The sequence below is a fragment of the Xiphias gladius genome, chromosome 3 (genome assembly GCF_016859285.1).
Source record: "Xiphias gladius isolate SHS-SW01 ecotype Sanya breed wild chromosome 3, ASM1685928v1, whole genome shotgun sequence".
In the NCBI taxonomy this organism is placed as follows: domain Eukaryota; kingdom Metazoa; phylum Chordata; class Actinopteri; order Istiophoriformes; family Xiphiidae; genus Xiphias; species Xiphias gladius.
This window is the reverse complement of record NC_053402.1, coordinates 15,365,409-15,392,786: the sequence shown is the minus strand read 5'-3', so window position 1 is coordinate 15,392,786 and position 27,378 is coordinate 15,365,409. Positions and strand designations below refer to the sequence as shown.

The 27,378-nt window shown below is 40.8% G+C and overlaps 2 protein-coding genes across 3 annotated transcripts; both read right to left on the bottom strand.

The window, feature by feature from the left end:
• Positions 1-903: 903 nt before the first annotated feature.
• usp36 (ubiquitin specific peptidase 36) lies at positions 904-17,715 on the bottom strand. Of its 2 annotated transcripts, XM_040118362.1 has the most exons (20): positions 17,568-17,710; positions 13,746-14,011; positions 13,393-13,614; positions 12,018-12,128; positions 10,172-10,274; positions 9,999-10,066; positions 9,495-9,565; positions 9,295-9,377; positions 9,026-9,137; positions 8,788-8,928; positions 7,599-7,699; positions 7,362-7,500; positions 6,881-7,243; positions 6,164-6,388; positions 5,591-5,715; positions 4,793-5,488; positions 4,086-4,300; positions 3,596-3,787; positions 3,402-3,517; positions 904-3,248 (listed from the first exon to the last, which is right to left on the bottom strand). In XM_040118362.1, the coding sequence occupies exons 2-20, from the start codon at positions 13,996-13,998 to the stop codon at positions 3,117-3,119; spliced, it is 3,468 nt and encodes a 1,155-aa protein (XP_039974296.1). In that variant the 5' UTR covers positions 13,999-14,011; positions 17,568-17,710; the 3' UTR covers positions 904-3,116. The 2 variants fall into 2 exon arrangements, with proteins under 2 accessions (XP_039974296.1, XP_039974303.1); XM_040118369.1 differs by lacking the exons at positions 904-3,248; positions 3,402-3,517; positions 3,596-3,787 and adding an exon at positions 3,798-3,990 and having other exon boundaries at positions 17,568-17,715.
• Positions 17,716-19,033: 1,318 nt separating this feature from the next.
• On the bottom strand, positions 19,034-26,419 carry timp2b (TIMP metallopeptidase inhibitor 2b). The gene is made up of 5 exons (XM_040118413.1): positions 26,068-26,419; positions 20,771-20,871; positions 20,559-20,664; positions 20,312-20,436; positions 19,034-20,175 (listed from the first exon to the last, which is right to left on the bottom strand). The coding sequence occupies exons 1-5, from the start codon at positions 26,195-26,197 to the stop codon at positions 19,978-19,980; spliced, it is 660 nt and encodes a 219-aa protein (XP_039974347.1). The 5' UTR covers positions 26,198-26,419; the 3' UTR covers positions 19,034-19,977.
• Between the last annotated feature and the right edge of the window lie 959 nt (positions 26,420-27,378).

The window sequence follows — 27,378 nt, the reverse complement described above, 5'->3', positions numbered from 1 at the left end:
CATATTACCTTTAAAGTTGATATGGCAAACTAGCAAACAGTTGCTTATTCACACATCCAGCGTTTATGGACCAACACTAACTTTTCATCTGGGGTCATGTTTCTGTCCTTCTGCAAATCTAAGTCCAATTGTTCACTTTCTTTTAGCTCCGTTTGTGGTCTCCAGCTGCCCTATTCACCAGCCAGTCGCTGCCGTCTGCCATTTAGCGCCGAGCCGGTTGCATCCAGCTTTTTCTCTGGAGGCAGCTGCCCATTGTCCGAAAAATGACAATATGAGAGCGGCGAAAGCGAAGCGAATCAGAACTTTAAAGCTGCGGGCCAGACGGGAACCACAATGAGCTGAAACTCTCTATAAAGCTCCTGAAAGCCAAGGGGAGCCACCGATTTCATTAATACAGGCGACACCTTTCACACCGTAACTTTGTTTTCACATTGTCATTTAATACACGGTTGCTATAAAAATATCGATCATTGCCGCTTTAAAATTTCAGCACCCAGCGTCCCTGGCAGCTCCGACCCATCAGTGATGTCACGTGAGGAGTTTGGCCTCAGCTCTCGAAGCGGAAATACCTGTGGTGACATCACCGAGCGGAGGGGCGTGGCCAGCAGCGCAGCAGCACTTTCGCAGCCTTTTCCTTTCAGTTCTTACCGTGTAAATGTGACACTACCTCAATATAGCTCAATTGTTCTCGCAATAAAATTAAATGTAAATACTTGATTAAGCCCTCTCTATCACTGGGGGAAACCATGAACAAATGTGGATTTTGACTCTGCATTTCTGTAAAATATCAAAGTACCTCATTTCTACTATGCTAACTGCTATCATAACTATACAAAATCTAAATTAAATGGAGAAAAAAAAAATCATTCAGAGCAGTAGAAGACAGAAAAATGCACAATCATCTCACAAAAGTCACAACTTTATTGCACCTATATAGTTAAGTATAGTGTGGTAAGAGCCACTTTCATTATGAAAGGTCTCTTCCCTGGTCAGAAAAGTTGGTGCAAAATATAGAACCATCAATGCAAACATGTGGACCATCTATTCACACTGGTAAATTTTCCTGTGTGTCAGTTTGAGAGTCAGACCCTACGTCGATTTCACGGCCGACAGACACATCCCGTGGAAATTAGACCGTCGTAGCCCCTCTTGCACTGTACACGCTGCGGTGACATAAGGAAGGTCTTGCATGAAAACAGACAACTCTCTCGTACACAAATGAACAAACACATTTGCAGGTAACATCCACCAACTGATCCAAGTATTAGTAGCACATTAAAGATCTGTGTCTTTTCTTCTTTAAATTTTATATTTATAACATTAAATCCTATACTTTTTTTTAATATAGCCAATTCAAGGCAACATCTCTAGAATGAAAAGAAATGCATGGGCAAATCTTTACAGCATTGGAAGGAAACACAGGTTGCACAAGATGGACTGTACAGTCTTCTACACCGGCAAAGCGTTTTATTATAACATTAGTTTCTCTACGCATCTGTGCCCGGATTGGTGCAAGATGATCCCATGTTTTCCACACCTGAAATACTTTGTATAAAACAGTTTCTACAGGATGTACAGGATGCAAAATGGTGGTCCAGGCAGAGGGACTACTCTGATATGAAACAGGGGAGTCTGATCAGAGATGAAAATGGGATGCAGGATGGCTGGGTTCCTGAGTCTTAGCCCAGTTTTTACGTGACCAGCATGACCATCAGAAAATTGCATAGAGATATAAGATACAAGGGGAAAAGAAATTATTAGCATGTCGCAGTCCCATTCTAACACGGTGCCTGAAGTATAAAATTTAACCCTTTTATTTCAGTACATTGATAAAGAACAGTTTGTGGTGAGGTTTGATACAGAAAATGGAAAGAATGAAAATCTCCAGACTGAGAGCTTCCGAACGCTGGACCGATGAGATGAGCTGCAAAGTGTAATAGCTGCACAGTAGAAAATAACTGATCTTGTCTGATTTCCTCCAACAACCACAACCTCTACTCTGCAAATGTACATTGCACAAATGAGTTCTCAGAAAATTTCCAGGTAAACATACAAATATGATCAAAGCAATAGTTTCTTAAGTGTTGTTCATCAATCTCAACCCTTCCACGGTCCAAATGTTTATACAAATCAGCTGAGCACTTATTTGTGGTCTTAAATGTATTGGCATTAAATCTGAAATAAATGTTTTGTTTTTTGTTTTTTTTTAAAGAAAACAAATATGGTACATAACCGAGATAGCTGAAGTAAAGAAAAAAAAAATTCCGTATTACATTTTTAAACCAATTTAAACATGCACATTTAATGAACGGTGGCAATTTTTGACCTTAATTTTACCAACGACACGCAGGCAAAATTTGGTCCTTAAAAACAAGCCACGTAGTGGATAAAGATATAAAATAAAATAAATTAAAAAAAATCATAATTTTAATGAATAACAATTTTGGATCTATGTAATTTAGTAATGAGAGTAATGTCAGGATAAGGGTTTAAAAAAAAAAAAATTCACTTTTTTAATGTCTAACTTACTGAGCCCTTATGTCTGCAAAAACAGCATAGCATGCTCTGAGATTGTGTACAGCTTTCAACAAAAGACAGCTAAAGAGTTGCAGATATACTTATATACTCATTATTAGTCTTTCACAAATACGGTAAACTGTATTGAATTTCATAGTAGCTCAGAGTTTCAGGGCAATAACTGAGGCTCAAAGGATGCCAACACACAGTAATTCATGTTACATGGATATGTAAGGGTGTTCTGTTAAATACTGCATGCATAGAAAAGCTTGAGCCACTTACTGTGGTATTTGGATTAAAAGGCGATAGTGGTCAAATCCAGCTGGCCAATGAAGTCAACATTTCATGTTGGTTAGTTTAAACGTAAGATTGAAGGGGCTGTCAGTCAAACAGTTAACGCAGTCTAGTGTGCTGCTTTTGGCTCAATCCTATTCTTGAATTTGGGCCTGAAGTGAACACAAGACAGAGATAAAAATAATAATAATAATAATAATTAAAAAAAAAAATTTTCAAAAATAGAGAAAAAGGTACAGAAGTTTGATATACAGTATTCTTGTCTCGGTTTCCAGTCAGTATGATATCAATAGCACTCTGGACTCTCAGCGACGGACTCCAAAAACTCTCTTCCCTCCTGGTGTTACAGACCACCTGTTCCTCCTGTCTTGGATCTTCTGGAAGATGCTGCTGCCACTTCTCCACTTTTCTCTCTTGTAGTTTTTCATTTTCTTCACCTGTGTATTTAGAAGTGAGATTTGAGGGGGGGGGTTGGACAGCAGGAACAATGAGCCATGAGACTGGCAGTGATAAATATGCATTTACCTAAGACGCACCAAAATGTAAGGCATTATTCTTATAATTTCCTGTTGTGTTAATTTTTAACTCACCTTTCCCCTGTCAAAGTCTTCATCCCACTCATCGATCACAGTTTCATTCTTTGCATGGCGGACGTCATCAATGGCATCTCTACTGATCGCAGACACCTCTCCATCCCAACTGAGGACTATATAAGACAAACAAACAAAACCTATTAACACACGATATTTTTTCCTACAGAAACCACAGAACCTCAGTGTCTTACCGTTGGCTCCGTAGGCCTTATCCGTGGCGTTTCTGAGCAGCTCCTCTACCACACCACTTGTCTTTTTCCCATCCCAGGCTACAGGTGCAGCACGGGTCGGGTTGTTGTCTCCTAACGCACTTCCATCAGCCGCTGGAGCCTGGCACCGTTTGTAGCCATCCTTCACTTGGCTGTCCCACACTACCACTGTGGCTGGATGCGGAAAAACAATCGGTAGGAGGAAATAAAAAGCACAGATAAAACAGTAATTAAATATGGCACTCTCAAAATGTAATGAGTCATGCTTTCTTAGTGTAACTGCGAAATGACTGGTCACTCAATTCAAAGGCTGAGAGGCTGAGGTGGTGTAGAGTGATCTTCGGCAGACAGCTCAGTACAGAAAGGTGTTGTAAGTCCTGTGTTGGCATGGCAAGAATATCACGCTTCTCTCTCTGCAGTTTGTGTAGCATGTATTTTTTGCATGTACTGTATGTGCATGCAAATCGCATACCTGTGCTTCGTTTGCTTATTTTGTCGTTCTCTGGGGTGCTCTTTTTTGAAGGGGGCTCCGCTGCTTCATCATTCTGCCCGTCTGAACATCGCCTGCTCTCCTCCCACAGTTTCACCTCTTCTTTTAGCCTCCTCTTCTTCATCTTTAGTTTCTTTTTCGACATAATCAAATCTCCCGTATCATTTTGAACGAATGTGGCCCTCAGCTCAGAAGTGCTGTTGGAAAAATAATTTAGTTCAGCCATGTTAATGTGCTTATTGCAAACAGAGTGTAAATTTTTTTTATGTGTGTGTGTGTTCATAGATAATGGTAATGAAGCACCTGCATTATCTGCACTTGACCTTCAATTTTTACAGGGCTGAGCAAATTAGATATTTTTAGAAAAGCATGCACAATGTTAAGTCCTTTACAGAGAGATGACTAATAATGAAAATCCTTTTATAAATAAGTCAAATAATTACTTCTTTCTAATACTATAGTAAAGTATAGTATGTAGCGTGGTGGCTGCATTGTGTGAATTTCTTTAGGTGTCTAACAGTTGGACCTAAGCGCACTTCAATGAAAGAGCCAGCTGGTTGGTACAGAAACAAAGTTATGTGTCCTGGTTCTCCCAAATTAACTTGTGGCAGCGCTTTTTGAACAGCAATGAAGATCCATGGATGTACTATATAAACCTTCAGGGACACAAAGACAGAAACGTAACCAACCTTTCTGATGCAGAGCATGCTGAAGTTTTGTCCTGCAGAGCATCCACCAGCTGCATCTTCTTCTTTTTCTTTTTCTTCTTCTTCAGCAACACAGATTCCCTTTCTTGGTCATTCTGTTTGGACTCACACTGTGTTGGGGTTGTGGAAGCTAATTGAGGCTTTTGCTTAGACTGTTCTGCATCTGGATCGGATGTTAGACTCCACATGCCACCCTGACACCAGTCCTCTTCCTGGTTTGATGTGTCCAGGTGAGACTGGACACACTCCCTCTCCTTCACTCTCTCTCCATCCTCAGTCTCCCTCTTTCGCTTTTTCTTTTTCTTCTTGTGCTTCTTCTCAATCACTGATTCCATGAGGTTGGCCTGTGTCACCGTAGCTGGGGATGTGACTGGCTGCGTGTCACCCTCCACTTCAGAATGGCGCCGCTTCTTTTTCTTCTTCCTCTTCTTTTGGTTGACCTTTTGATCAGAAGGGCTGTTGAGGTCTGGTTCTTGGACCGTGGTGCTGAGGTTGTTGGAAGACTTGGGCTTCTTTGGGCTGGGACTGGGAAGCCCGTTGGTTTTAAGAGAAAGGCTGGCGTTTGGTTTTTGCAGTGTGGAGAGAAGGGACTGTTTCTGAGGGCTCTGCTGTTTAAAGGATCCGCTTGAGTTGGCAAAAGGCGATGACTGGACTTTAGGTAAATGGAATGGACCAGCTCTGGGGAGAGAACAAGAGAAAACATCTGGATTTACACTGCCACTGTCATTTCACATGTACTGATGTGCATTTCATATGTGATATCAGTCTCACACTTCATACCTGTGAGTGTGCGAAGGTAGGGCAAAGGTGAGGGGGGTAAGTTGATTTTGATGCATGGGGTCACTGGACAGCTGGTGTGACAAAGGGCGCAGAGCATCAATGCTGTTCGGACTCCGGCTGTGAGCCTGCAGTTATCGACATAAATAAAAACTTGGTGGTCTAAAGAAAATAGCCATGAATGTGACAAAAATAAGGAAGAGAATCAAATAAGGAAAGGGGGTGATTAAAGGGATGGCAGGAAATAATGGAGGGAGGAAAACAAGGAGGAAAGGGTATGGCAGAGAAGAATTAGAAATGGTTAGAAAAAAAGAACAAACTAAAGGAAAAGAAGACAAACTCTAAACAAGTGCTACCATGTGGTTGATTAGACAGGCACACTGGAGAAACAACAAATTACATATAGCAGAAAATAAACTGGAAAAGGAGTTTACTGGCCTAAATAACGCTACTCATTGAAATAAATGGTCAAATTTGGGATAGCAGTGTGGAGTGGGGCAACAGGAAACCGAGGTATCATGAGCTTGCAATAAGACAGGAAGTGGTGCTGCTGCTGTGGATGGAAATGAAGTTCACCTTCTTGGCTGACAGGGCCAGTTTCTTGGCAGGTGGAGGTGACATGGTGCTGGTGGCTTCGGACGTGATGTTGTTGAGGGCCGGGGGTTTTATTTTCGCCGTCTTCTGCTCTTCCGTGCTCTGAGAGCGCTCTACACTCTTGGCTGGAGAGGCCAGGCCATTGGAGCCTTTCCGAGGGGTGGAGGGCATCTCTCCTACCGGCGCACTTTTGGGACCCACAGAGTCCTGGCCGAAACAAAGGCAATCATAGGCCTGAAATGGTTGTTATGCATCTGCAATAATGAATCCCTACCAACGTCTGCGCCGCTAGCGCATTTTATGTACTTAAAATTTGGTACGGACGACTACAAACTATTTGCTTATACTATTCCATATACAAAATGCAGTACGTATCGTGTTCTCAGCAAATCAGACTTATACATTCAAGATGGCTACATGATGTTGTATGAACACCTTTTACATATTATACTAAATTTGCATTGAAATTGGTAACTGTTTAGATAATTAGCTTTGGACAGTTTTTGTCAGCATTACTGACAAATGTGTCGTTAGATTATGTTGTTAAATACCTTGTATGTATTTTTGCAGATACATTTTCTGTACTACAGGGATGTTCTATCATAATTTCTTTCACTCACTCACTCACTCACTCACACACTCCTTGATTCCTCCTTTTAGGTAAGATTTGTGTTTGTTCTTTTTCACTGCAAATGTTACCTTTGAGTCAGTGGTGTCGGCAGAGGAAGAGTCAGACAAAGACTTAAATGAGGTAGATGCTGCAATGCCTCTCCCCTCGCCACCTTGCTTTTTATCTCCCTCCGTCCTGCTGACCCCGTTGTTAGAAGGGGTCGGAGTGCTGCTGCGGGACTGCACTTGGCTCTGAGGAGAGGGCTTCTTCAGCTTCTTGAAAGGTTCTTCTATAACCGTGGGTCCACCCGGCAGCTTCGGCGGGCCATTGGAGGATGACGTCCAGTTGGAAAGTCTGGGTTGCGGCTGAGTGCCCACACCGTTCCGGGAAATGGGCAGGCCCAAACCACCATCCACGGACTGGATCTTACGCAGTTGTGCTGTCTCAAGTTTCTGTAAAGAGGATGTGAAACTTTACTAAAATTATATTTGACCAAAATAAAGATATAAAGCTGGGACACATCTTTTACCAATTTACCCAAAGTTTTTTATGAAATGTCTTGTATAATACCTTTGTGACCTGCGGGGAGGAAAGAGGCCCGTTTAGGTTGGCCCTCTTTATCTGTTCAGACGACACGCTGTTCTTCCCAGGATGCAACATCCCCTGCTTGGTGGTCTGCCCATCTGCATTCTTCTTGGTTTCAGGGATCCTTCAATATACAAATAAAGACTTTGCTTTATTTAATTATATATTCAGGGGGAACAGACAACACCTTTTTAAATCTCTTGCAGCACTCCAGTGTCTTACCTCAGGTAGAAAAGCACATAAGCCTGCTGGTTTAAGACCACTTTGATGTTACTAGAGTGCACCATTGAATCATTCATTTGGTACCATTGTCCATTGCTTGCCTAAGGGGAAACAAGTTATAGATAAACATTTAAAATAAAGATCACAAGAGACCTAACATAACTAACATTTTATGGTAATAAGATGTAAAATGTATTTATTTAACCTTTATTTATTTACAGATACACATGAAAAAGTAAAAAAAGAAAACAAAACACAAACAGAACAAAATACTAAAAAAGGCAAGGTCAGATGTAAGCAGTTATATGCAGGTAAATGGCCTGTTTAATTTAAGATGATTTCACGGCATAACAATATCAATAGTCCGATAGTCATTATTCCCCACTGCAGTTGCTGTTAGCATGTAAACTGACAGATTTTGCTATACAATTTATACAGAGGTAGTTATGTCTTTAATATAAATGGCTATATTATCCATGGGCAATTTTGCAAATTAATGAGCAGGGCTGCTTTATTACATACATCCAGTATGCAATAAAGCAGGATTTTTGCAACAACGTAATACAAAGACTTTTCCAGGAAATAGCCGGAAGCAGACTAGTTACTTTATCTATCCATATTTTCTGGATTGAATTTCCAATAAATTTAGTATATTTTCATATATGGTGAAAAAAATAAATAAATTATATAAAATTATAAATACAGAGATAGAAATTCAATTACCTTTAAAGCTAGATTTCTTTTTTTTTTTAAAGTTAAGATATCACATTTATGCAACTGAAGTCATACAGTAATGGTGTGAAATACTAATGTTCAACCTAAACGTTACTTGTTAGCAGTGTAGTTCTTGAATAGCAGATACAAATGAAAAAGATGCTAAATCATTAAAGTTTTGGACCTACAGCAACTTGGTTTTTATGGCCAGTCACTACTTCTATTCATATTCTATGTGTTGTTTTTTACTATTCCTGTAATAATCAATTCAGCAGGTAGGGTGGAAGGAAATTTTAAGTAACTCTTTTACTTTGAGTCAGAAAGAGCCGTTTTTCCCCTTCTTTATTTTCATTTACCTTTAGTGTCTATTAACATCACTGTTTCTGTGTCAAAGGACACCCTCAAAAACAAGGCATTTATCCTTCAGCTTTGAAATAACTTAACACAAAAAAGGATGTGCATCTTGTGGCCTTACCTTGACATAGCAGTAATAGTGGCCAGCATGACAACTGTACCCAGAGTGCACCAGGACAGCATAGAGGCCGTACATAACAGGATCGCCTGAGCTCTGAGACATGTAGGGGCGGATGTTCAAAAATTCTGGGTATCCAACATCCTGGAGAAATAAACAAGAGACAGATGGAAATATTAGACACAGTAAGAAATGAGAGGGCAATTTCAAACAGCCAATTGTGAGAGAATTCTTTGTCAACCTTTGTTATTTTGCCTCCGCTGAAGTTGGCAAACCTCTTCAGTGAAAGGGTCAGTACATTAGACGTTCGATGGACTGTGAAGCGCTTGGTTGCTGGCACTTTCTTTTTGCACCTGGAGAGAAAAATAGAAAGCGTAATGATACCTCATCCAAAATGTGAATAAATTAATATATATATTTAAAAAAAACAAAAACAAAAAAAATATTTTTACGTCCTGCAGATTTACTTAAAAATGTAGGATGTTGCCAGACTAGACAAGTGGCACTCACCTGGCACACATGTAGGCATTTTCTCCACTTAAAACATCTGGTTTAACAAACAGTTCCAGGGCTCGCACAATGTTTGCTGCTTGCTGAAAAACAAGGTCAGAAATCTACTTCAGTACCGCTGAGGTTTAAGGAAACAGTGATTATATGCATATAATATTTTCATGGAAATAAAAGACATATTAAGATCTTGTAAAACCCACCCGAATCTCCACAGCAATGTCCAGGTAAGGGTCATACGTGTCAGACACACTTTTACAAATAGAGCATTTCACTGAAAGACAAAATTAAAAACAAAATCTGACTCTTGTGCTTAAGGCTGTTTCTGAAGTACAACAATCAAGTAATGTAAGGCTCACAGTGATTACTGGAATATTTTACACCAGCCTTTGTTCCACTTCCTGTAAACACAAAATGATCTAAGAACCTGAACAACTGCCTCTGACTCTCAGATCAAACACTTAGGGGAGTTACCTTTGCACTCAACTCTTTTCCATTTCACTCATGACATTTCTTAGTGTCATTGTGTGATTACGAGAACTAAACTACATCGAGTGACATTAGACTGACATTAGATTTAGTCTAGTCTAATGGGAAATGGATCAACAATGCAATATCTGAAGCTGCAAATGTGGAAATTCACTAAAGTGCACAGCTCTAGAGGAAATTCCATTTCTACATTCCTATCTGTAAAAAACAGTCAATACCTCTTGACCTGAGGTAACCTCCAAAGATCTGGTGAACCAGCGTTGTGGCCTGGGTCTGCCTGTCAAGCCTACAGACAGGAAGGAAACAAAGAAAAAGATCATCAAAAACAATATTCATACAAAACTTATCATATTTTCTTTAACACTTTTACAAAACAATAAAAAAGCCTTACTTTGGGTAGCCATTGAGACAGGCTTTCTGCATGGCATCGATGGTGTACCGCAAAAATTCATGCGCATCCTCCTGGCTTCCAAAGCGAAAATGTCTAGCAATTTCTGTAGAGGACAAAAGTGCATGTTAGCTTTGTGCTAATTCGAGGTTTCCAACACTGAGTGCTTCAAAACATTAGGTGCTTAGTGACAATTATTCATGTTTTCGCCTCGCCACGCCACACCACTGAGGCAGGAGACCTTTAGAGCAAAAAGGTGTTTATATATCTCCAACTGGCAAGTAATGATTATTTTAGTGAGTTTAATAAAGAGTTAGCCAATGTGTGTTGTTTAGTGCGGAGGCAAATGTTCATTATGTAAATGTTAACCACTGGCTGCTCAAACCTTTAATATACGTGTGATGTCACACACAATACACGGACAAAAATTCATGAACTGGGATGCAAAACGATTGAACAAGTGCATGTTACAGGACACACAGTTACGGCCGATAGATAGCTAACTTTAGGTCTTTATTGCAAAAGACAATTCATACTGTAGTATTATAGAGTAGCAGGTTATAATAGGGTTTTAACTATTAAAGGTTTTTATACATGGCCAATAGGCACATTTATAAAGTAATAATCACTGAAGATAGTTTAATATATTGTAAGTTTTAAATGTACTCTTTCATGGGTACTTACAGTTGTCCTCTAATGTTGGTACCTCATGCAACTCAGACAAGCAGTTCAATAACAATTTAATGATAAGCTTAAAATCACTTAGTTACTTCAGCAGACTGATGTCTCATCTAAAAGTTTCACATTAGAGCTAATGTAGCTCTGAACCCTTTCCTTCTACCGTTGCTTTCTAATGGGAAAAGGGGAAAGTATTAGCTGACTGAATTATAATATGGTCATCAACACATTACCATTACAGCAGATTTACGACAATGAGTCACCCTTGAGTGGGAAAAAAGGAATAGGACACCACGTACTAATGACCCGCTCAGGGTACCTCTCGGAGAAGAGGAGGACATCTTGAAGACATGAAATCTGTTGGCATTAGATCGGAGGGTTGTGGTTTTATTCTGTTTGTGAGACCCCGGCTGTGAGATCCTGGGGTGATTCCAGCATCGGTTGCAGAGAGCTCTTTCGATTTTTATGTGATGACATTGCGCTGTATGTGTATTTTTTGGGAGGTGTGCTGAGGAAGAGGTGCAGATGTTGAATTTTCACTGTATGCATTTGCGTTGTTCTAGCTGTGGTGGCACATTTCTAATCGCAGGGGTGGCCAACAACTAGAGGAAAAACAATAAAACACATACAGTATATTTTAAGTCGTGGTTTGAGAAAAAAAAAAAAAAAAAAAAAAAAAAATGTGGAGGGAGGGGGGGGCTGTACATTTTTGTGCTAAAGCTGCTCCTCTCAGCCTGCAGTCACAAGGAGACAGAGAGGGCATCGGGGAAGGGGGGAGGGAGGGTGGGAGAGGATGAAGGGGGGAGGGAGACAAAGGCACTGAGGTGGGGACGTGATTGCAGCAGCACATAAAGAAGTGGCAGGCAGGTAGGGAGGGCTCCTGTGAGACTACAGCACAGTACCTCAGCATGTTAAGGTGCAACGAACACCTCATCCCTACTCTGTACATGGTGTTCATTCACCGCCTGCAGCCTCACTGCTCCACTTATTTACTGCAGTTACTGGCTGTTGTCACATAGGACACTGTGGCCAGTGTTGCGTCATCATGCCTCGGCCAATACGCAACCAAAAAACACAGAGTGGCTGTGACTCCTGACACAACCTACACTGAAACTCTGCACAAACTGCAAAGACACAATAACACAGTGCTGAGGGTCAGTAGCTTTCTTACTTTTCAGGTCTCTGATGAAGGAGACAGGCTTGATGGCGTTGCCTGTGTTGGCAAAGGCTTGGATGATATGGTTCTGCATTATACAGATCATACAAAAGCCTGACTGGTGACCTGAAACACAGACAACAACGACATGAGAGAATCAGAGCCACTCTCACAACAAAAGTACAGAAATGTGTTATGGTTACACTGGGAAGACACATTTTATTCAATTCATGCCCCTATGAAAAATTAATCTCACTAAAGGTCAGTATTCAGATTCAGCAAAGCCTTACTGTTCATCACAAAGCGATTATAATCTGTCTTTGATGTGGCTCCTTGATACAGTGGATAAAAAGCCCAGAGCAATTAGAGTAAAACATGCTGGATTAAAAAATAAGATCAGTCTCAGGCTAATAATATTCACAGGAATACTAACATATGCAACGACAGGCTGATCATTTTCTGATTTTATTTTTTCAAAACAAATGTTCAGAAATTTATCGCTGTTTGTAGGTGAAAATCGGATGAAAAAAATATATTTGTTAATCAATTTGAAGGACGTTGATGATAAAACAATGTAATACGATGCTTATTTTGGTTATTTTTTTAAATGATATGCATCTTATTTTGGTTTCCTTCCCATGTATCTCTTCGTCTTCTATTATGTGAAACCTATTACGAGCTGTGCCTGATGCCTGGGACTAAAAACAAGAGTGAAAATCACTACAAAGCGATATGTTCCTTTTAAAACAAATCCAGGTATTTTTCAGTGAGAGTTGGTAAAAACTGAAAATGAAAAGTAAAAGTTTATGTATGACAATGCAACAGCTGCGGAGCCTTTACCAAGCATGTTTTGTCCGTCATAGCATATATGGGCAAATTTGATGTAATTTCAAAGGCTTAAACATCTCAATGTCTGTGTCACCTGTAATATTACAATATAATAAGTCTTGATGAATTGAAAACTTATTTAAGGCTATGCATCTGCAGCTTGGTCTGGACCAAAGTAGAAAGCGACGGATGTGGTTCCGACCATTTAGCGTGCTTACTACTTTTTAAATTAACCAACAGTCCTGAAACTTAGAGGTCAGTGAGTCTTTGTTTTCTCGGCTTGTTAAAAATAATCATAAAATGCTGATTGTGTCAGAGCCTGAATACAACTTATTGTGGACAGACTGAAGCAGCTGTTTTTGTTTTTTCTTCTTCAGCTGCTTTGGCTTGCGTGCCACAGTGACTGTTAGCCACATGTGTCTGCATATAGAGTAACAGTGGTGGAGTCCTTTCCCAAACTTAAACGGTGTGGGTCTGCGTAGTGTTGAGAAAAATTTAAATGAATGGCAGTGTAAATTCTGTCAGTCTGGCAGAAATTAAACAGCATGATTTGGGTACTCACAGGCACGGCTGTGCTCCTTTGAGAGCAAGTAGTTGGCAAGTGGCGGGGTGTAGGTGAGACACTGCACTGTGGAGTTGAGGAAGCAGGTGTTTCCAAGGTTGTGGAGGCCGGCTCCCACCCTGTACACACGCTCCCATTTGAGGGTGAGCTTGTTCCCTGGAAAGAGCATCTTCTGTGGGGCAGGGATCCCATCGCTCTGCCCCCCAACCACGTTCTCCGAGACTGAATGAGGAATTAATCAAAAGAACACAGGTTCTGAGCTTTTAGGGCCAGAATCCAAGGACAAAAAGCAAATATGGAAAATGTAAAACTATTAAACTCTGCTAAATTTTCAGTTCAATTTGAGAGCTTACCATGCCTCTTTATCTGGGCAGGCTCTGTGGTCTTCTGCCCCGTAGCACCCTCATTCCTGGGATTGAGGATCACATACTTGTTCTTCAAGCTGTCCAGTTGATAGGAGAAACCTTTGCTGGCAGGCTCAAACTCTATCTTCTGTAAAAGGACCTTCTTGGCAGAAGAAGCCAACAGTTTGTTGAGGTCACCTTCATCGCCTGTCTCCTTTCGACCAGGTTTTAATGCCTCCTTGAGTTTATCCACTATCGGCATTGTTGGAACATCACTGCAGCGGAAGATAGATTGGGTGTCAGTGTCGTAAATTGTTCGGACAGTCGCTTCACACAAGGCTGCACAAAACAACTAATAAAGCTTGTTCACCCAATTTTCCCAAGAGGATCAATAACTTGTCATCTTATCGCGTCTACACCCTATTCAAAGGCACCTCACAGTACCCTGACTGTCTCTGAGCTTAACAGGAGCACAAGTAAACCTTTTGTTGATCAAATAAACATTGAATTTGTCCTGCAGCTATGTGCCTATTAACACCCCTGTCTGTTTTTGCTTCGGTAGGTACCTCTCCAGGCCACATATCCTGACATGGCTCCACAATAGATATAAGGATTGAGTGCATCTGAGGAGCCAGCTGGGTCTTGGCAGCTGTCCCCACAGTTATGCAAGACATCAGACGTTGGTAAAGGGGGTGTTGTATGAGAGAGGAGAGGATGAGCATTGAGAGCACATGAGGTGTAAGCAGCTGCTGTTAATTGCCAAGTCAAATTCTTATACATATCATTTTTGCTCGCATCAGTATTTTCATTATCTTGATTCTGTAATGTGGCATGTTTCTTTAGTATATTATCAATATCAATAAAAATTAATAAATAAATAAATCATTGACTTAAAGATAACAAATGTTGCTTGAAAAAAATTACAACATTTGCATTGGCTGTCTGCTGTCCCTTTAAATACAGTGGAGCTGAGAGCACTGAAAGGACCATTTCAGTATAGATAATAGTGTGTGCACATTTCCACAACTCTCTGCCGGGGTCTGCCTAGTGAATGACTTCTGACGTGTTATTTTCTACAAAAGGCAGCAGGCTGTGTCCAGTGTTGACTGAATAGCGAGTAAACCAATCACTCGGTCTCCTAATGCCTCAGTTTACTCAGGATGTAGCTGAGGTGCCCCAAACAACAAACACTCTTAAAAGTGAAAGCATCAGATCTTGTAGATGTTTCAGTACCACAGTAAAAACACTAAAGGCACGAAGTCGTGCTCATCAGAGTGGTAGTGACGTCATGAGGGGAGAAGGAGGGCTGAACATGCACTGTATGCACAAGGGCACGCTGACCTTCACATGCTGCTGATACAACTAAGAATGACACAGCCTGCAGGGACACGGCTAACTGCAGTGATGCAACTGCTAGAGCGGTCAGAAATGCTGATACACACACCACAACACAGGTGTTTAATCTGATTATTATGTCATGACGATTAGCCATTTTAATTCAAAGAAAGTTTCTGATGTTTATGCTGGGATATGAAATGTCTTAGCAGTTACACTGACAATGAGCAATTATCTGAAGTCCTGTCACTAAAGGTTTCAACGTTTTGATGTTGTAAGGTAAGTTATTCACCTGTAGTGATATGTACACAGGAATATTAGAGGCTGCAATCGCTGATATTGATGCATATATACAAAAAATATTGGTCCTGTAAATTGACAGGTCAAGCAAGCAGAACTGTCAACTTCATCTTACATTAAGTATAAAATTATGACAGGTAAAGTGAGATGCCTTTCTAGCTACTTGCTAGTAGCCGCCTGGTGTAGGATATGAGAGCAGAATCTTGCATGAGAAATCACAAAAGATGTCACTTATGGATGTGGATGCTTTTTTTTTTTTTCCAGTTAACTTGGCACCGACTGCTGTTGTTCGGCAATTCTGTGGTTGGACTTACCACCTCAGCTAATGTACACGTATCAATACCACTGCCAATAAGGAAGTCAAATCACCTCATGTCCAAAAAACACTGACAAATTTAGAGTTTAGCATTAAGGTATATCCATACTGTCTAGTTGAACCATTTTAAATAATGACTTTGCAATTAATATGTAACAACTATAACCTGCTTGTCCCATATTTTGTAGGTAATCCTCAAACTGACATGCTTAGAAACATCAGTGGCGGTGTCAGTATTTCATCATTATGTAGAAATACTCTACTCATCCCCCTACATCCGATAATGCAAATAGAGGGCAAACATTAGCAAAACAACCTGCCGGTTTGCTTCAAAATACAGATAGCGTAAAAGTGCATAAGTGCATCAAATTAGGACAAATACATAGAAATGGTTTGAAAAAAAAAATGACTGTAGTTTACAAGCCTAAATGAGACAGGCTGAATTCTTGCAATATTAATTTCAGTTAATTTTAGAGATATTTTCATAGCACTTCGTTATCAAGAAGTCTGACTCTGGACAGCTCTACTAGGAGAACTAAAATACATTTAGCCTTAACAGCTGCATGGTACACCTGTGTGTCCGACCTATAGATTTTATTCGGGTCACCCACTCAAACACATCTGCTGATACCCAAGAAATCTTATTTTCTACGTAATATTTTTTATAATGTGTTTCCCATGTGAATAGTCCATATGAAAATGCATCTGAGAGTGCAGGCTGCCCGAAAAGCCTGGTAGAATGGTGTATTTGTGTTGGATATCACAATTCTCTGCCCTGCAAACTCAACCATAGCAGCCAAGCAACACAAATAATTTCCTAACATATGGGAGACACTTTTTTTTTTTTTTTTTTTACATGTTAAAAATGAATTTCTAAAGGAATACCTTCAGGAGCCAACATCTATCAATAAAACTGCCACCCACGGTAGGCAGATAAAAAAATGCCATTAGTTTAGTAATAGTACTTAGAGCTGCAACAATTAGTTGATTAATAGTCGTACATTTTGATAGTAAACTAAATATTTGGGTTTTGGACTGTTGGATGGACAAACAAGTGATTGCAAGAGTACGATTAATTTTTAAGGTAGGCTACAACTTTCTTTTTGCAAATTATTTAATCAACGCAGTTGTCTTTCTGTCACAAATGCGTCTAGGCAATTTAATATCGATACAACAACATCAGCAACCACAAAGCAAAGACTATTACTACAACATGCTTTATTTAGATTATAAACCTATGAGCGGCTCAAATTACAAGTATTCATTCGGGGATTAGAAATGCGAACGATGGACTTGAGGGGGAGCACCTGAAGGCAACACTGCAATTGCTGTCACTTCTGAAATCCCTCCATCGTTTTAGCGTGGTTAGACAACCAGTCAGCTGCCCGATTTCACGGGTTTTCACTTCTCCTGGTTGGTGACTGCCGTTATAAACGCCTTGCAGTCGCTGGGTAGCCCCTTCTACACCAGCTGGACTCAACTCTTCGGGCCAGTCATCATAGCGTAAATGCTAGGCTGCTAACCTCAACCACAGCTAATGTCGACCCGAGGGGTCTCAAGTTCAGAGATAAAACGTCGTTATTACCTTGATAAATATTTAACCCTTCGATATTTAATAATTTGTCTTTTCCCGCTGTCGACTGTATCGCGTTTTTGCTTTTTTACGCTTGACAACAGCAGCGGCAAATTAGCCAGCGAGCTAACTTAACGTGGCGAGAGCCTCCTGCCTCCCTCAATGCTGCAATGTGGGTTAGCATCTCAGCGTCCAGGTGGCTAACATTCCCGAACCGCCAAATCCTACCTGTTTGTTCAATAACATCATCCTGGAAATACATGCTGTCTCGTGATACATATAATTCAGATGGCGTTTTTTCATTCACCTTTAGGTCAATCGTCCAAAATCGTTGGCATTAGAGGGGTCTGCTTCCTCAGCTGTAGCTCTCGGGTCTGGTATTTTCGCCCATGCTGCATTATCAGAGGGCGGTGACGACGAGGACTGACAGGGATCAAGGACCAATCAGAGAGCCGGTCGCACCGTCGCTGAGAGGTTCAGCCAATCGCTGCTTCAACTGACACGGCGCTGTCGGGAGAGAGCCGCACGTGACTTCCAGCCACCGCTGTTTACCATCGATGCAATCGACACGGTTCATGTTAACAATTACTAATGTACCGACAAAGAGCGCCTTATCGTCTTTTATTGCATCGTACATGTTTGTTAGGCTCGGCTCATTGTGCCGAAACGAAGCTGCTACTTGAACCTCGCTTACATGAAAAATCCCCCGAGAAATTAAATCACTTCAATTTCCATATCGGTGCAGGTTTTAGCAAATATTTGATTTGAACTGAAATTTCACCCTTCCCATGCAGGCTTGCAATTTGACTTTATGCTTTTGGAGTACAATCAGGAAAAATTGGTGATTGCACTTGAACAGAGCCCTGAGCTGATTTAAATATACTGTAACTCTAATTTATTGCATGCGGTGACATCCTGAGAGTATCGTGTTTAATAGTTGCACATCTGTGCACATGGATAAACCCGTGAAGGAATATCTAGGTGAATGCCACGTGTCGTAGTCTCCACTAGACGGCAGCAGATTGCTGTTGTAGTGTCGCAAAGCAGTCCTTTACTCTCCTTGCCTCTGTACAGTCTGTTAAATAGTAATTCAAGAAACACAAAATGATTAATTATACTTAGCTTTACCGTGCTGTTTATCCCGTTTTGTTTCCGTATGACTCCCTGTGCCTGTTTGGACTAATACTATGTGAGTAATTTGTTTCAGCTCCAGTCGCTTAAAATAAAGCCTTTACATTTTATTTACAAAAAACTACCAAACAAAGGCACCCTGATTCTCTGCTGAATTAAAAATCCTTCGGAATTAGTGATGACCCTTGTATGCCGGAGTCTTCTCAGTCTGCACACACTGAGCATTGTCGTGAAAAATAACCAGTGCAAAGCGAATCAAAGCAGGGTTTGGCATTTAATATAATAGTCAAATGTACAGTATTGTTTCAGTTGGACGTGCATGCAAAAATCATCTCAAAAGTCCCATGTGAAACCAGCACAAGACATCACACTCGACTACAGTTTCAAATGAAGAATTTTTTTTAGACTCTCATATACATTTTTAAAGTCACTTCTCAACACTTTTCCGGTAATTTCTATGACTCTTGCAATAAATTGACAATTGTTTTAAAATGTGTTCTTTAATTCACTGCCCCGAAGCGAGAACCAGTCAGACAGTTAACACTTAGGCCTACAATCTGACATTTGCTGCACGTAAAATGTGTGTATTTTACTAAACTGTTAAAATACTAGGTCTTCTCTTTATACTATACCAATGCTGTCATTTCTCATAAAAAGTATCAAAATGAGGGCGTTTTTTTTTTTTTTTTCAATAGATTATCATGAATCATATAACCTCCTTAAATAAAATGTGCTCTTACACTTACTAAAGCATTATAAAGAGAAGAGCTGTAATATAAAAAAATACAAAATACAAAGTGGAGGATTCAATCCTCTTTTTCAGACATTTTTCATTAGAGACAGTATGACTGCTGTGATCTTTGTGTTCAAAGTGCATTCTTGTCTATTCAGGATTATTTAAAGAAAACAATTACCTAAGCACTGATTGTGTGCACAGGCTGTCATCTGAAAATGTGATCATTACCGTAACATGACACTCTTTTACTCTAAACAGGTTTTCCACACGTTTAAAAAAAAGAAAAGAAAACAGAAGCGAAAAGATTTGCATACTCAGCACAAGAAAGAATACGAAGCAGGACAGGCAAGAGGTGGCATTAATTCCTTGTGGTAGCTCTGCTGTCACGAATCAGGATGCCAATTGCCAGCTAATGTTATTTACCAACACACAGATTCACAGAATTTTTACACTTTGAGTTTTAGGTATGCATGTGTTTCAGAATTTACTTCCACAGAAACAAACATACTGTGAAGAGTAACTCTGATTTGTGATGATTATCCCTTTATTTCAGCTAAGGGAGAAGTGGTTTATGAGGAAGTTCTTTGAATTTTGGGGTAGAAGCATCAGAAATTGCTGAATTCGTAAGGCTGATGAATAAAAACATAATGAGTTCTGCAACTAAAACACATAACAATTCCATTTTTCTTCCCAACCTCACCACGGAGCACACATACCCTGCAGCTTTCTTAATGAGAAGAAAACAAAATAACAATTTGACTTGTGTATTTATTTCTGTTTTTGGTATTTATATCTTATATTTAGTACATCTCAACTGTAGACCTCCTCAGACCATTGCACAGTGGTGGAGTTAAGGGTCTTCGATGTCCAGGAAATCCTTTTTGGGCGGCGCAGCTCCCCTGTACCAGGCACATGAGTCATCACTCCTCTTGATACAAGCAAAGTGTTTGGCCTGGTTTCCGTCGACTGTCCCCTCAATCACCCAGTCCATCCACAGGCACTCCGCTGGGCTGCTGATCATGCACGGGATGACGTTGCAGTGAGTGATCTAGGAGGATCAGAGAAGAAACCCAGATCAGGGAGCGAACTTGCGACAAAAACAATGCATTTTTCAAGATTATTTGACCTCCTCCAGTTTATGACAAACTCTGGTTTAACTACTGCGTATCCTTCAGCTTTTCTACCTTGCAATCACAGCCCATTTCGTAGCGATTTGTCAGGCTCTTCTTCTGGGTGTCACTCAGGGCATCCCAGGGCTTACTGAAGTGGCACATTGTGACGTGCATCTTCCCGTCAGTCTCCAGTCTGCCTACAGTGGAGGGAGAGTGAAGTAGAGGCATGAGAAAATATGAAAACTGATATGAAGATGTATCAAAGAACCGTATTTATTCCATTTTATAATGTGTGGTTGGTAATGTGGTTGCGTTGTACCTATGATAAGATACTCTTTGCCGTTAGTCTCCAGAGTCACTCCACACACTGAAGAGGAGGAAGCAGTGTAGATGGCATCGATAGCCTGGCTAGGACCTTTGAACATCTGAAATTTCAAACAGAGCGAAAAAAAAAACATTTCAAATGCATATAGGAATTAGGTTTATACCCAAACATAAAATGAGAGTTAAAAACAACTTTACACCATGTACCTTGATCTGTTTGACGTCATACTTGATCTGTTTGATAGGGTTTCCATAGATGTTGTTGCCAACGTCAACTTCGTGCTGTCCAACTACCTTCGCCCTGATAACTGGAAAAAGACACAACAACCCACATTTACGTCCACTGTATTTGAAGGCGGAGTTTCAAAGTGAAATGCTATTGTCATGTTAATACTAAGCTATATCTGGGTCGGTCTGTGTCTGATCTAAGCCCTGCCCAGGTTTGGCATGCTGGAGTCTGCGGCTTGGATCTGTGGAGTTTGCATGTGCCAGGTGCTGGGAAGACAGAGGCACATGAGTGTTTCATCAGCTGCAATCAGAGGGAGGAATGTGTGCTGCCTGCTCCCAGGCTCCTGGGCCGACACAGGAGGAAGCCAGTCAGCAATCTTTGAAAAGCTGAACTAGAAACGCTCCCCTCGCCCCCAGGCCTCTCTGCCGGCCTGCCTCTCTGTCTGGATAGAGGTGCTGACATGCAAATCAACCTCTCTCTTTCGTGTGCAGCCTTTCCCCTTCTCTCTCTTGCGCTCTTAGGTTCCAGCCCCAAGATTCAGGGAGGTTTGGATGGGGGGAAAAAATGTAACAGTTCAAGTGGAAAAATATTATCAGAGCCATACGGATGAGCCTTTCAGCTCAAATACTGGGTATTCAACAAAAAATATGACTCATGTGTTTCGCAAACACTGCTTCTTTCGACATGAATCAAAAGTACAGCAAAGTACTGACCATATCCGAGTCATTGCTAAATATCTATGGATTACTAGTATCATGCGAGCTGTAAAGTCACATGACTACAACAGTGAAAAAGGTTTACAGATTCACATTCAAAATCAAGCTTTTAAGTGAAGGAGACTAGCGACAGAGCTAATGTTAACCAGATGTTCCCTCTGAAGTCCCATTTCAGTCCTCTCTTTCCCAAGGTGGCAGCTACTGACTGCCTCAGACCATCGCTAGCCTGCTTCCTGACCAAATAAGATCAAGCCTTTTCATTTGCTTTTTATATGATGAAGGTATGAAGCTGTGAGCCATATGTGCCCTAATTCGATGACAATAGAGGCTTAGAGAACATCTCCTTTTAAGGGTCTAAAGAGTCGACCTATAACAAAAGGAAAACAGGGAAAAAAGGGGAGAGTGTGCACAGACGGGGAGCGTGATGGAGTGATGAGGATGGCTGCAAACAGGGGAACAGAGGAGAGAGAGGGCAGGAACAGCAGTCATTTTGCAGAGGCAGTATTAGCCTAAGAGTGTCCTGTGTATACAGGGAGAAGTATTTCAGCGTCGCCCCTCAAAGCAATACTTAAATACTGTCACAAACATACAAGTTGACAGGGGGAGGAGGAGTTAGAGTGCACGAGAGACGGGGAGAGGGATTGAGTTCGTAGCCAGGAAAATGTGCAAAACACTGAGCCATGCAGGCTGCAAGTTTTTTTTTTTTTGTGCGCTGCAGAGCTGCTGCGAAGCAGCAGATATACTGTCAAAGAAATGCACAATTTCGAATGACAAACCGCACCCAGTGATAATCTACACCAAGTTAAGATGTTTGTGGTTTACAAATCGCAACCTCCCTCACACACACACTCCAGTACACACTGAGTTAGTGGTACTGAGAAACTCTCCAACTTCTCTGGGATTAGTGTTAATCCCCTTTGCCTGAGTGTGCAGAATCACACACAGAATGCTTCTCCTTCTACTGGTGTAAAGTAGGGCAGGTGAAAATATGCACATTATGTAAAACAAAACAAAACAAAACAACAACAACAACAACAACAACAACAACAACAACAACAACAACTACAAAACCCACTGAAATATGGGCCATATGTGAATGATAATATATGATCTGAGCACTTGGGCTTTAAAAACAAACTTTGCGAGGGTTGGGGTTAGCTTTTTAAAATGCATTCATAATACTGAAAATAGACAAATTATAAGAAGAGGATGCAGATTAAGGTTGTATGTTTTTTTCTCCCATTGCCTATTTGCAGAACATCCACATTCCAGTGATTTAAACAATAATCACCAAAGTCCAAAAGAAGCTCCCATTTTGCCACTGAAACAGTCACTCTTATTGCTTAAGGTTGCATAGAAATATAACTTAATCATCTGTCCTGATATGCAGTGTATAGCTAAATCTCACAGGACATGATGATGTTTAATGAAACAGGCTGACCAAGCCCTATTGAAAAAAAAATGTTAAGTTTCACAAAAGTGGCTACTGAGGGAACCATCTAATATTCTAGTTACTCTAACAATAAACACAGTATTCTGCATCTAGTGTTGTGGTCATGGGAGTGCTTTAAAAAACAAAGAGGAAAAGCGAAGACAGCAAATGCGTGTCATGTAATTGCGGGGCCTGTACATCCATTTTCCTCTCTGAAAAGCCACGAAGCGGTCAGACTTTGAATGAGAAAATCTAAACTACACATTCAAACCAACAGCTCCGCTGATCCTCTCCATAGATATACAGATTAATCCACTGTTATCCTTTTGCTTTCTTTAACAAAAAATGTAATTTCATGGTGTTTACAACCTCTGTCATCTTCAGTGCCTAAATGCGCTAAGAGTCTGTCTTTCTGGCACCAAAATTATACTGTTTACTAGACGCTATGATTTTTTCACTTATTAATGATGACGCTGATGTAAAAATGTTCACATGTAGTATTCTAAAGGTGTCAAATAAAAAAAATATATATATTCTGCATCAAATTACAAGTGATTTTTTTCTTCAGTGGGCACATCGAAGTGAACCTGCTGGACAGATCGATCCAATGCATTACCACCAGTGATGCTGGAGTTTAAATCAGCTGTTGTGAGAGCTGTACACACACTCAGTCTGGCTAAGAGGAGGGAAACCTGGGTTTTAATGTCAGCTCTGTTTACACAGCTTGCAGGGCTGTGTTTATACCGGAAGTCACGTCAAAACCAGCTTTCCTTTCGAGGCCTCAAGTGATTCACCTTCCTTCTTCCCAAAAAGGAGCACAGGTACACGCTGTAATCACCAGGAATTGTGAAATAAACTGCAAATACATAATGAGCAGAGCATATGACTGCGCGGCATTCCTCTGCCTCAGCGAAAATCCCAAGGGATGGATTTCGATTTATGAGGAAAGATTTTCTTTTCTCTTTTTTTCCCCTGCTCTGTCTGTTTTAACAAGATAGATGGAACTAGATGTTTACAACTAAAGCTGATTTGGTATTTTTCTTTTTGTTTACAGGAATGGAGAGAGGAATAAAGCAGGGTCTGGTAAAAAAAAAGTGTTGATCAGACTAAGTAGAGGTTCTTCAAGGCAATGTCTTAGTGTGTAGAAAACAGCATGGGAATACCAAATTAATACAAAAGAAAATACAAATTTTATTCTATATATCGATATAGAATCTATTTCCAACTGCCTGCGGTTCAGAGGACAGTAGACTAGAAACTAAACTGTAAAAAAGCGTAAGGAGTTAATATGGCTCTACCAACTGTAGCTAGTGACCCTCATTTTGAATGTACCAACGTACCATTTTATCACTCCAAAAATGTATCAACCCATCCATTGTCTATGTAGCAGCCAGTGAATTTGCATGCCAATGATCACAAAGACTTCTCCCTGAATTTTACCTTCGGAGCTGTGCAGGTTCACAAATGTTGACTTAACTCTGCCGTGACAAAGAAACCATGAGCGATGTTCTTCTTAAACTACTTGAATCCCCTTAGTAATCGTGTAAAGTGGCTATGAAGACGCCCGGTTAGGCAGAATCAAGAACCTTTTGGCCAGAAAGGCTGATCTCATTGATCTGAAGATGTTGGGTTGTACTGGTTGGAGGGTCTATCCATGGTGCTGAAGCAGGGGCAGAGGGGGTCAATGTCGGGTTAAGACCTGAACTCAGGGACTGTTAAAAAATGAATCAGTCTGGAAATTCAGATGACTATCAGCATCTTCAGTCTAGGTTCATACAATCCACAGAATAGTCAGAGCCCTGCACCCTCTACCGGACCAAATGACTGAAAGTGCACCTACAGTTGAATTTAAAGGCTCCTCGTTGTACTGTGGAGCAAGGAAAATGTATGAAATGACTCTAAAAATGTTAAAGATAATGACAATAGACAAGTTGATATACCCTGCTTTTGCCTGATACCTTCAAAGTAACTGAAACAAGAAATAGTATTTATACCTACTAGATTTTTAATTTCCTTCACTCTCTGTGTGTTTCTTACATTAGCTACCTGGCCACATTTCAGACGTGTCAACTTTAAAAATCATCTCAATGAGAAGGTTAAAGGAACTGTCGAAAAAAAAATCTGCTTTTCCTTTACAGTAAACCCTCCAGCAGGATAATGTGGTTTCTTCACCCTCCAGTGCCATGGAATCCAATGGTAAAGAGAAACCTTTGAATAAGTCAGCTTCTGTATACATACCACACACTCAGCCAGCTCACAACCAAGAAAAAAGACCCTCAGCAAACCCCAATTTAAATAGCTACACAAGCTGGTCACTGTTGAGACTCTCCTTAGCTTAAGGTCTATGTTGAAAGCAGCAACAAGCAGTGTTTTGTAATAGGTAAAATGAGAGGGGAAGTATCTTCATGGCCCTCGAGTAAGAGTAATTAAATGGCCATTTAGTCGGATTTGATCAAGTTCCTCATAAACCTCTCAGTCACCCGTTCCACAGTTTCCTCGTGAGGATGAGTGGGAAATACTACCATTTGCGGTTTTGTTTTGTTTTGTTTTGTTTTGTTTTATTGTGAAACATAAGCTCCACGAATGATAATTTAAGGAGTGTAAACAATGCCGAAGAGAACTGGGATCCCCCTTATCAGCAACAGGCAATGATGTGGCAAAAGTGCTTATCTGATTGAATGCCTGTTTTTTAACGGGAAAACTTGAGCAATCTGGTAAAAACTGTTCCAGTGTTTTACTTTTGGTGCTTCTATCAAAGTGCAGATCAAAAGGGAGGCTAAACAGTAGTTACCCTATGAGTCAAAAATGCCATAAGGTTGCTACATGAAGCACAGTTATGTGGCTCTAGATCAAGACTCAATAATATCAACAGATGATTAGAGAAAAAAAGAGAGGAGGGCAGTGGAAAGAAAGACTGAGAGGCAGAAATTTCCATCCTCCTCATCCTGTAATTGTAAACACAGGAGTAGGGCAAGTTTGTAAAGTTTCCCTCTCGGTATTCAGTTTCTTTGTCAAAAAACAAAACAAAAACGAATACACTAATCATCGACACTTTATATTCAAACAAATTCAAAGGACTAAATGCGGTTTAATATTAATTCATTATAGTAAGTGGCTCAAAACTTACCGACGTCTGCGCTGCAAAACGCCTGCTGAGGATGCACTGGGGAGCAGCTGCAGGCTTCTGCGATTTCTTCCACTCGCCAAAGCAACAGAATGGCCAGGGTAACATAACAGCTGTTCACCGTCCAAGTCATCTTAGAAAATTACGCTGTTTAATTGAAAGAGTTGCGGCGGGAGGGGGGGTGAAAAGTGAGAATGCAGCCGTGCAGTTGAGCAGCCTGGTATGCCTGAAAGGAAAATGAACTTAAAATGTCCCCCGGCTTCGAGAGAGTAACGGACGTCAAGCTATAAGATGCACAAGGGATGGGAGGGATTCGACTCCGCTTGAAATCTGCACTCTGACACCTCCTCTGCATCTGTCCTCTGCCACCGGCAGGAGCAGCCCCCTTTTATTGCTGCAGGGCTGCGGCAGACTCCGCCCCCGGCTGCGGTCTCAGCCAGTGAGCAGAGCAGCACTGTGGAGGTCAGGGGCTCCCAGTGCTTACACATCGACCCCGTCACCCTCTGTCACAATTCCGTTGTATGGAGGGGTGATTATTTGTCTTTACCTGGTAAGTCAGCCCCAGGCAGACGCACATACGCACACGCATACTTTCGTTAATTAAAACTAACTTCAACTTTAACCCTAACCTGCCCCAAATCCATATCTACAATCTCCCAAAAATAACCAGATTTAAATCTAACATCAACTTCACTGAAAACCCTCATATCGAAAACCCGACCCCTCATAATTAAGAAAATAATCTGAAATTGACTTGGGAAAAATGGGGACATAATGTCATTATGTCTGAAGTATTTCCGTATCATTTCACTCAGTTATGAATACATCCGGGTCTCACAAAATCATCGGACAACCATTCTGTGGTTTTGCCACTCCAGCATAACTATTAATGGGACATTGCCATGTAATTCCTGTAATAGATCCTCTGGGGAACGTGGATGTGCTCTGTTAAACTCACGGCAAATTGGCGAGGGATTTAGATTTGTATGTGTGTGAGTGTGTGTGTGTTTGTGTGTTACAAAAACCCGAAGGCTCCACTGGCTGCCTGACAAATGCTCCAAGGCAAGAAAAAGTCCCTACACCCACCCCACCCCTAGAACCATTATATTTACCATACAGATATGAAAATGGTATCTATCCTCATCAAACTCTCCATCAAAGGGCAAATAAACATATTTGCAAAAATGTCAAACTATTCCTTTAATGGAAGTTTATCTAGTAGCCTGGAAGGTGTACTGCTCAGGGCTGACCTCCGGTCTGACTTCCAACAGCAGCCCTCACTTACTATAGTACCAGTAAAAGTATCCTTACAGT